The sequence below is a fragment of the Fusarium keratoplasticum genome, chromosome 8 (genome assembly GCF_025433545.1).
Source record: "Fusarium keratoplasticum isolate Fu6.1 chromosome 8, whole genome shotgun sequence".
Classification (NCBI taxonomy): domain Eukaryota; kingdom Fungi; phylum Ascomycota; class Sordariomycetes; order Hypocreales; family Nectriaceae; genus Fusarium; species Fusarium keratoplasticum.
This window is the reverse complement of record NC_070536.1, coordinates 1502495-1513079: the sequence shown is the minus strand read 5'-3', so window position 1 is coordinate 1513079 and position 10585 is coordinate 1502495. Positions and strand designations below refer to the sequence as shown.

At 53.9% G+C, this 10585-nt stretch overlaps 3 protein-coding genes across 3 annotated transcripts; 2 read left to right on the top strand and 1 right to left on the bottom strand.

Annotated features, from left to right (window-relative positions):
• Window positions 1-1592: 1592 nt before the first annotated feature.
• On the top strand, window positions 1593-4706 carry NCS57_01029900 (Non-specific serine/threonine protein kinase; the record flags this gene model as incomplete). The annotated part of the gene is made up of 3 exons (XM_053060047.1): window positions 1593-1724; window positions 1916-4493; window positions 4549-4706. The coding sequence occupies 3 exons, from the start codon at window positions 1593-1595 to the stop codon at window positions 4704-4706; spliced, it is 2868 nt and encodes a 955-aa protein (XP_052910441.1).
• Window positions 4707-5764: 1058 nt separating this feature from the next.
• On the top strand, window positions 5765-6709 carry NCS57_01029800 (uncharacterized protein; the record flags this gene model as incomplete). Its single annotated transcript, XM_053060046.1, has 1 exon — window positions 5765-6709. The coding sequence occupies one exon, from the start codon at window positions 5765-5767 to the stop codon at window positions 6707-6709; it is 945 nt and encodes a 314-aa protein (XP_052910440.1).
• A 306-nt stretch (window positions 6710-7015) lies between these two features.
• NCS57_01029700 (uncharacterized protein) lies at window positions 7016-9314 on the bottom strand (the record flags this gene model as incomplete). Its single annotated transcript, XM_053060045.1, has 8 exons — window positions 7016-8006; window positions 8059-8349; window positions 8399-8445; window positions 8497-8697; window positions 8752-8823; window positions 8848-9043; window positions 9092-9149; window positions 9221-9314. 8 exons carry the CDS (start codon window positions 9312-9314, stop codon window positions 7016-7018), a joined length of 1950 nt encoding a protein of 649 aa, XP_052910439.1.
• Between the last annotated feature and the right edge of the window lie 1271 nt (window positions 9315-10585).

Here is a 10585-nt window from a genome sequence, read left to right as displayed (position 1 = left end):
GCGTTGTGTTTCTGTTTCCGCAGGGCAGGGCAGGCGTCCACTCCGTCAATCGATTCAACCTAAGCCGCCATCCCAGCCCTGGGACCCATTATGGATCCCCATCCTGATGTGCCCTTCTAGAAACCCGGCTGGCTCCAGCTCAGCTCAGTTCAGTTCAGTCACTCACGGATTGTCAGCCTGCGGGTGCAGAGTTTACTGTGTCCAGGTACCCATCGACTTGACTTTCTTTTAGCTTCGTCAGCCTTGATTCTTCTCTTTCCTCTCCTCTTCTATGCCGGGCCCCTTGTCTTTTAAACTCTTGTCTCTCTTTCGTCCCTTCTAACACAGCCGCCTCCGTTGCCGCTCCCGTGGATGTGTGTGACGCAACGCAACCCTCCACCCGTCGTCTCTCGCACACAACCCAAACCCGTTTCAGCAACCCCCAAGCAGCAGCGACAGTGCATACAGCGCCAGCCCGCGCAGTGGCCAGCCCTCCATCCATCCCGGGCTCCCTACGAATAATCGACCTGCATAATTCTAGACTCTAGCTCTTCTCTGGAAAGTGGACGTGGATGATAACATCCATCAGAGCAACCGACCGAGTCACCGCCTCTGCTCGTTGCTTCTTGACGACTCTTTTTTGCGTCGTCTAACCGCCCCATCCGCCTCCAGACTGATACCATTCGCCTCCGATCACGCTCTCCGAACCCTCCAGCTCGTCGTCCGCTCGAGCTCTCGACTCAGGTCAACGGCCACTCTCGTATCGCGCCGGCCGCCAACGCCTCGAACCGCCTCAGACGCCCTTCCGTGTTAGTCACCTGCCCGCCCCCATCTCATCCGTCCTGCGTCCTATTCCCATCCTGTCCTATCCTATCCCGTCGCACCAGCACCAACACCACCGCAGCGCAGCGCAAGTACCCTAGCGAGCTAGGTCTAGGTCCCCCCCGGCCACCGTCTCCCGGCTCTGCTTCTCGCCCTTGTCGCTCGCTATAGAATCATTAGATCATACCGACCAAGGCCGCGATCGCCGTCGCCGTGCCGTCACCATCGCTGTCACTGTCACACGCATCCCCCAGAACTTCATACCTCTTCCACTCTCCTCGACCTTTCACTCTTATCCTTCCTGTCCTCGCATTCGCCCTCGGCCTCGACCTCGTCTCGTTCTACCCTCCACTAACGCTTGTGTTTGGCTCGATACTGCAGTGCAGGCGCGCACCGAGTCAAGTCCGGTCCACCCTTTCGGATACCTACAGCAGCACCTACCTACCCAGGTGCCTTTGCGCTGCTCTCGTCTCTCCCCCATCCGTCCTCGGCCATCCACACAAGCAAGGAACATTCGCCTTCACCGACTGCTTGCTTGTCCATCAACCGTCAGCCTAGACTTGCCAGCTCTGCCCCGTACCTGGCACCTCCGATCCGGTTGATAATCATCCCCCCGACCGCTCTACCTCGTTCTCGTGTCTTCTATCTGAGCTCAGCTCTCTCAACTGCTTCCCATCCCATCGATTACATGACGACCTCATCTGCGGCCGACGTCTTCCGAATCTTATAGGCCTTAGGGCTACAACAGAGCTCGACAGTCTTCCTGCCATCGACAACACCAACAGGAAGCCATGGCGGGCCCACAGGAGTCTTCCACCTCCTCGGGGTCCAGGAAGTCGGGCGGACGTGCTGTAGGACAGTTCAACATTGGCTCCGAGATTGGCAAAGGCAGCTTTGCCCAGGTGTATCTGGGCTGGCATAAGGTACGACCAAGCTTTCCTTGTCTCCTCAGCCTGCTCCCCCAACATTGCACCATGTTGCGCTCCTTGCTGGTGCAGCTCCATCACCTTGGTAACTTGTCAGTCATCAACTCGGTATCACGAGAACTTAAGCTCGAAACACTGCTTCATCTATTACATTTCCCATCAGTAGCTAACAAAGGTTCATCGAATAGGAAACCAAGGCCGCCGTCGCCATCAAATCCGTCGAGCTGGAACGGCTAAACAAGAAGCTCAGAGAGAACCTATATGGCGAAATCCAAATCCTCAAGACATTACGCCATCCCCACATCGTCGCCCTCCATGACTGCCTCGAGTCAGCAACACATATCAACCTCGTCATGGAGTATTGCGAGCTTGGCGACTTGTCCCTGTTTATCAAGAAGCGAGAGAAGCTCGCCACCCACCCTGCCACTCATGACATGGCACGCAAGTATCCCAGCGCACCGAATTCCGGTCTTCACGAGGTCGTTATTCGACATTTCCTGAAGCAACTAACCAGTGCTCTCGAGTTCCTGCGTCAAAAGAATTACGTCCACCGCGACGTCAAGCCCCAAAATCTTCTGCTGCTGCCCTCACAGGCCTTCCGGGATCACAGAGGTCGACCGGTCATGAAGGCCAGCCAGGGCTCAATGATTCCCATCGCTGGCCTCCCGTCCCTTCCCATGCTCAAGCTCGCCGACTTCGGTTTCGCCCGTGTGCTTCCCTCCACTTCCCTAGCCGATACGCTCTGTGGGTCCCCCCTGTACATGGCCCCAGAAATTCTCCGATACGAGCGATATGACGCGAAAGCCGATCTTTGGTCTGTGGGAACGGTACTCTATGAGATGAGCACAGGTCGTCCTCCGTTCCGGGCTAGAAACCATGTCGAATTGTTGAGAAAGATCGAGGGCGCTGAGGATGTCATCAAGTTCCCGAGGGAGGTAACTATCAGTGCTGACCTCAAGGCGCTGATTCGAAGTCTGCTCAAGCGAAGTCCGGTCGAGCGCATCAGCTTTGAGAACTTCTTCAATCATCCTGTTGTTACGAGCCCAATTCCCGGTCTGGTGGAGGATGATATCCCCCCACCTGAGGAAGAGGAACAGGAACCGGAACCGGAATCTCAGGCGTTGAAGACAATTCATCAGGGGCAGAGGCTCTCGTCCGCGTCACGCAGCCCACGACATACCGGGCAAGAATCACCACGTGAGGGTGTGGCATCCAGGTCGCCTAGAGACCGCCATCCAAGGTCGCCACAAGCAGGAAGCCCTGGTGAAGGCCGATACCCTCGGCAAACGCCTGAAGGCCACCGGGCGACTGGCAGTTCTCCTCGTGAACTCGCAGAGGGCTTGGGCATCCGTCGCCCTGTACCTCATCATGCAGCATCGGCACCCAACCAAGCACGCCTCCAGGACCGGGTAACTGGTCGTGATAAGGTCTCGCCACCCACGTCTCTTTTGAGAGAGGCGCGCAGGGGCCGAGCATCGAGCAACCCGCCAATTTCGGAGGAGGAAAAGGCAGCTCAGGATGTCGCCCTAGAGCGAGAATACGTTGTTGTTGAGAGGCGCCACGTCGAGGTCAACGCCCTCGCTGATGAGTTGGCGGCCAACGAGAAGTTGGGTGACCATGGCTCGCATAGATCAGGACCCCTGGCTCGACGATACACGCAGCAGGGAGCACCCAACTCGACGACAGGGGCAGTTCCAACTCCATCTTCACGAACCGCCTTGGTAGCTCAAGGACGGCATGACCGGAGGTCGTCGTATGAAAAAGCTCTCTCCGCTAGTCCCGGATCGGCCTCGAGTGCCATCTCCAAGGCTATCCAGGATGCCAGCCTCCGCCTTTTTGGCTTCAGGGTTTCACCTGGACGAGGCCAGAAGGGGCCGTCTCCCCCACTTTACCAGGCGTTCCCGGCATATCCGACTCCGCAAACATCGGCCGGATTGCTCGGTGACGGTAAGAGTACCCACAGCACCGATGAGGATGGACGAGCTGCGCAGGCCATTGAAGAGTTTGCCACGCGAAGCGATTGTGTGTATGGCTTCGCCGAGGTCAAGTATAAGCAGCTCGTCCCTCTAGCGCCGTCGGCAGATCATGGACTGGGCGGTCTTGAGCCTGAGCAGATGGTGACGGAAGAAGAAGGCCTCACGGTTGAGGCTATCGTTGCGCTGTCGGAGGAGGCCCTTGTCCTGTATGTGAAGTCGCTCACACTCCTCGCCAGAGCCATGGACATAGCGAGTCTCTGGTGGTCCAAGAAGAGTCGAGGAGAGCCAGGAACGGGGCTATCAGCAGCGACTGCTCAGACGGTTGTGCAGCGTATCAATGCCGTGGTGCAATGGGTTCGACAACGCTTCAACGAGGTGTTGGAGAAGTCGGAGGTTGTCCGCCTGAAGCTCATGGAGGCACAGAAGCAACTGCCTGAGGACCACCCGAGCCACCCATCGAACCACGGAACCGAGTCGATTGCCTCTACTACGGGATCGACGATGAAGCAGGTTTATCTTACACCTGGCATCAGCGCCGAGAAACTTATGTACGATCGGGCACTTGAGATGAGCCGTGCGGCAGCGATTGATGAAGTCACCAACGAGAATCTCGGCGGTTGTGAGATTTCCTACATCACTGCGATCCGCATGCTCGAGGCGGTACTGGACAGTGATGAGGATCCTCAGATGGAGAAGAGGAAGCTGTCTACGGGCAAGGAAGCCGACAATGCTGTCAGGGAAACGAACGGCGGTGAACTTGACAGTGACGAGGAGGCTCATGTTCGAAAGAGTAAGTGACACCCCTGAAATGGCGGTTTCAGAGTTGGGAGCTAACAGATGGATAGTGATCAAGATGATCACTGGCCGGCTCGGCGCTGTTCGCAAGAAGAAGCAGATGATTGCAGAGGCCAACAGCCATGTTCAACATGCCTACCAGCAGGCACCACGCCGACGAAGCGGCGATGTGACACCACGCAGCGTTCCTTCACATGCATCCTCGTGAGTGAGGGGGTTGACGAAGTGATGGCGAAGCACCATGAAATACGCGACGATATTCATTATACCATTCTAAAAACCCTATGGGTTTACATGTGTTACTCGCCATCATATTTGGGATTCAGGGCGTCACGGGAGCTCGGCCTGCGGCTCACAGAAGCAGGCCAGCAGATTGTCACCGAGTATACCTAGGTATAGGATCTATCTATATGGAGCGGGCGTTTGGGATTGTTTTGATTTAGGCATTGGACGGAGAGATCTCATTGGAGGGCGTTTCTGGATTGCTTTTCATTCGCTGCTCGCTTTGCTTTCAGTGCGGAAATATTGAAAGCCCTGGAAGTCGTTCCTTGACCTGTTGGCATAGGGGTCATGCCATACGTGGCATGGCATGGCAGATTAGGAGGAGGACAAAGGAGGTGTGCTACTAGGTACTACCAGGTGCTTCCAGGGCTGGTTGCTAGAGATGACACCCATCTCTGTTTGTGTTGGCAAGTTCACGGCGGTGCTTGACACCGTCCAAGGTGCAAGGGTTGGCTAGGGAGAAGCCTCTCATTCGTGTTACGATATGGAAGATGTATAGGGACATCAGCATTCCCGAAGAACAAAAAAAAAATGACAACTTCTAGGTTTCCGAGGCTGGAAATCTGGGTCACAATACCTGGTTCACGGCGACTGCTTCGGTGGAGGTGATGGTCATGAACAAGTGTTTACGTGGAAGATGACGTTCCATGTACAGGCAGAACTTGGCCAGCTCAAGCGTGGTCACGATTTTGAGTCACTGGGTGTTTCTGGCTTGTGCGCTTTCTGCATTGATCATTTACATTAAAGATTGCATCGAATTTCTTTGTTCTGCTGCAGAAACGGACAACGCAGGCTTGTTCACTGTCTTGAACCCACACCACCAAATTCACCTCGCATATAAACTAACACACATGAGCTTCATAGCCACGTCACCTTTTGTCGATTCCGTCTCGTCTATAAAGAAAACCCCGTAAGTTGACTCCCCAGCTCTGAACTAAAGCCTTTCCCAGATATACCAAGAACCAACCATTCATCCATCACACCATGTCCAACAACAAGGACACGGCCGACCCCCCGGGGCCTCCGCCGCCTCGAGCACCCCCTGACCTCCTCACCATGGTCAAACTGGTTTTTTCCATTCGTGTAAACGCCGTCCTCCGCCGGCGTAAAGAAGCAGCAGACAGGGAAGTTGACGAATACTACCGCATTCGAGACGAAGAGGATGCCAAGATCGTTGTAAAGCCAGTACGCCAAGCAGCAAGGGATCTGGAAGAGCGGAAGGAGGCGAGGCGCAAACCTGCCCCCTATATCTACCGTCGTCCGGAGCTGGACCCTCGTGAGAAGCTCACGTGGACCGAGATTGATCGCCTCATGGACGCCGAGGTGGAGAAGGAGGTTACCGTGGGACTCGGGTTGAAGCGCGCAGAGGGCGAGACGTGGAAGGGGTATTGCCAACGCATGAGTAATCTTGAAATTCGTCTCGATCAGTGGATCAGCATCGAGTACTTTCGACAGCAGAAAGGTCCGCTACGATACATGGATGGCATGCCAGTGAGCCTGATAGCCGTTCATCGTCACGTACGTCCTATAAAGCCACCCAAGCCGACCAAGAGGAAGCCGTGTCTGCAGTGCAAAGCCCGAGGACTGCCGTGCTCGCGGACGCTCGACTTGAAGTACGGGCCCGCGGCGTTCCGAAATCCGAAAAAGGAGGGCTGTTCGAGATGTAAGAGGAACGGGGATCGGTGTCTGATTATGTGGGATTGGCAGACGGACGATGGCGAGGACCATAGGATTTGGAAGTATACCGGGGGTCCTAGAGAGGATCAAGCCGAATGTGTCAAGAAGTGGATGGAAAAGATCAAAGAGAGCCAACGCATCCAGCCACTTCCAGCTTGGCATGAGAATGATCACTCTGAGAATGCGAGGGACGACGAGTATCAACCCAAGGGCTGGTGGAATGTGTTGAAGGATGGGCTCACTGAGTGGTGATGATTTGTAGATAGCAACCTTGTTTGCCTGTATAAACTTCAGTTCCATAGGTACATGGGCCAAAGAGAGCATCGCGCCAGATTCATAAACCCATTTCCCAGGTTCCTCTCCGTAATTGCGCTTCCTCAGATCCTCCTTGATGTGGCCAGATCCTCGACGTGAAATTCATTCGTTAGTTCATCCGTTAAACGCCCGTTTACCTGTTCCCATTCCCCATTGTTAGTGTTTCGTGAACGGTCGTAAACCCAATTAAACAACAAAACTCCCAATCCACAAAATAAACCCAGTCGTAGAAGTATTTCTGCTTCAGCAGAATTGAATCTTTGGTACAGCCAGCTGTTCTCTTCCGGCCGATCTGTCCATTGCGTCATATGTGCTCTTTCGCTTCTTGGGGCTCACTGGAGCTGGTGGTGCAACCATCTCAAGAGGGGTGCTTGGAATAGAGCAAGATTCATCGACAAGAAACTTGGAGTTCGATCTCTGAAGCTCCAGGAGGACGTTCTCGCGATGAAAATGGTTGACAGACCGCGGTAGGCGTCTGGCTAATCCAGGCAGCGGATGCAGTTCTGTGCCATGGGCCTTGATCCTGGGAATTCTCTTTCGTTTTGCTCCAGTCTCGGAATGTCTGGGATGTTCCGGCTTGAGGAACCCATGCCAGGGAGGCTGCGGATGCTCCGACTTGGTATCTTTCTTTCTCATCCCGTTGGGGCTGGTACCCGTTGAACGTGATGACGCAGTTGGCACTGCAAAAAGCGACGAGACTTCATCATTCGCGCCGTCAGCGCCTTGTTGAAGGAGACCTTCTTCATCGACTATGGTCGAACCGTCGGCTTGTCTCTTGCTTCGCACTGGCGTCCCCGAAAAATACAGGCTGGAAGACCCAGGCTCCCTTGTCGGCGTCGGTGGGCCAGACTTGACCAGGCATGGCAACTCCCAAGGCATTGGCTTCAGCTTGTCCTGGGGTTTCCAGTAGGACATGATTCTCTTGTCAAGCAGTCGAAAGAACTTGAGGTGTTTCGCTGGAGTACACATCCATTCGTGCTCTTGCGCGTCATTGGCTGTCATTCTCTGCGAGGGGTCTCTCTGGAGACACATCCAGACAAAGTCGTATGCATCCAACGACGGCCGGCGCGGCAAGCTGTGAAAGAGAACTCGGATGTATTGCTCAATATCGTCGTCATCCATTCGATTAAGGTCTGCGTCATGGCGTTCGGCTGTAAGGAGGATGGTAGTCACGACTCCCAATGACCAGATATCAACCGCCGACGTGTGAGATTGCCCGCTTCGCGTGAACTCCCTATATGCTATCAGATACCGACTCTCTTCGGCAGTTTATGCAATGAACTCACGGTGCCTGGTATGCTGTCGTTCCAGCATTGGTAGTCATCCTGTTGCAGTGATGGATAGCCGAAATACCAAAATCGGAGAGCATAACCCGATGGTATGCAATCTTGGGAGAATATGCCAAGAGAATATTCTCCGGTTTGAGGTCGCGATGGACAATTCCTTTCTCATGAAGGTAGCAAAGTCCACGAACCACCTGGCGAATAATGATTCGTGCGTCAAACTCTTTAGCTGTCCCATGGCGGAACAAGAAGGACATGAGATCGCCCCCGGAGGCAAGTTCCGTGAAGGTATAGCTGTTTTTTGTGAGATTAGTGATGCCTCGGTAGATACGGCATTACCTACAGTGTATGCGGAGAAGTGATGGCATCGACATATGGCAGAATGTTGGGCTATGTCAAGTTAGCAATGCGGCTGATTGGTAAGGAAGAACGGCTACTTACATGTCGCAGCTGTCGCAAGATATCGGCCTCTTGGAACTTGCGTCGAATGTCTTCTTGAGCATTCTTTCCTTGAATCTTATCGAGATTGACGATTTTGCAGACCAATTGCTTCCCAGTCGAGACTTCGTTGGCCAAGCAGACGGCAGCTTCTGCCCCTTGGCCGAGACGGCGTTCGGTGACTTGGTACATGTGCGCAAACAACTATGACAGCCATGTCAGGCGAGGGCCTCACGGGAGACACCTAATACAACATACCTCGCACTCCTCAAGTTGCAGGCTGGTCAGTTCATGGCGGGGAGGGGCATGTTCTTGAACGACTGTGAACTTCTAGTAAGGTCGAATCTCGATGACATCGCCATCCTGCAGCAGATATCCAGCGGTAATCTCTGGACCACGGCCAATGAGCTGATCGTTGACGAATGTGCCATTGGATGACTTTCTATCGCGAACGTAAATGTGGTTGACGGTTGGTTCGTACTCAATGACATAGACTTCACAGTGGTTTCGAGAGACCATCAAGTCAGCATCATCGTCAATCGCCAACGTGCTGCAGATGTGAGTAAAGATCCAACAGATGCCTTCAAGAGAATCTCACTTGAAATTAGGGTCTCGCCCAATTTTGAAGATCTCTTTGTGCCAGAGTGGAAGCAGTACTATGAAGCTAGTTAGGAGGAGCCACTCGAGGTGGAGAAGGGCAGTTCGTGAAGTGGGAAAAAAGGCATACTCTGAGATTGATGGCTGCTTCGGCCGTCTACGAGATGAAGGTAGGCGGCTGGAGAGCCTGGTGATGGCGCTCGATTCTGGTGTTCGTAGTCCATGTTGAGTCTCACAAGTCTCAATGTCGATCCATCGAGCCGTGTAAGTGGCCTGCAGGGATTGTTGAAGGAGGAGAATCCGTCTCGCAGTCAGAGAAGAGCGCGATCAAGATGAGAGTTGACCTTTGCAGCCTACGGGCGATGATAAGCCCTTCAATTGAGATTCCGTTCGATTGTCCCCAACGCTCTCGACCCCGATTCAGATAATTGTTCCTTCCCTTCTTGCCTCGAAGCAAGTTGTACTGTGCGCATTACAGTGTGTATAAATCAACACTGTGCATTTGTCACTGTCTGCACCCAGAAATGTGGTGGTGCTTCCCCACGTGACCACGAGGGGTTGTGTGCCCTACCTATGACCTCCCAAAAGCTCTTGAAATCTCCCCGCGCAGCACCAGAAGTTGTTCCTCATCCCACCACGATTCTCATCCACGAAAGAGTAAGTACACGCGACCCCGGCCCAAGCTGGTCTTGGGACAGGTACTGAGTCATGCTCATTCCCGTCCTAAGCTACTTGCTTACGCCCATGCGCATTTGCACTTCAGCTGCTAACAGTCTGCGACAGCATCGTCGATCAAGATGAGAGCCAAATGGAGAAAGAAGCGGGTTCGCCGCCTTAAGCGCAAGAGAAGAAAGATGAGAGCTCGATCGTGAGTTTTCCCCTGCCGCCGCCGATGCGATGCGCATTACTGACTATGCCCTTACAGCAAGTAAACAACTCGCACTTCAACCTGACTCGACCCATCTCTCATGATGTTACGACTTCACGCGCCTGAACGATACCAGCAGCCGAAGCTGGGCGCTCACCGTCCGCGACGCCTTTGGGATCTCCCCGCGACCAACGGAGCTGGGATTTGACTTTGGGATCTACGTCAGGGTGGCAGAACCCCGCACAAGAGCGGTTGTTGGCGGTCACATGGGACATTACGACGGATGGGAACTTGACAACTGGACGGTCGGGAACAAAGGCGGTGTTTAGGGTCGAACCATCACCATGCTCGCAAAGACGATGCACTGAACGTGAATGAACGTTAAATGAAAAAGGACGAAAAATACCTTGCAATGTGTGCGCTTCGTGCTCTGTGCTTGTGCCCTCGTGACGTCAATGCAAGCTCCAAGCTCGGGCATGTTAGCTTGATGCAGCAGAGCTTTGTGTTCTGCCCTGGAACGTGTGTGAATGTCTGCAAGGTCCAAATGACTCGGTGGGCTCGAATTGACTGTCTATATCATTGTTTGAGAGTCAACCCTGTGTTTGGTGTTGAGCATCAGCTCAGATG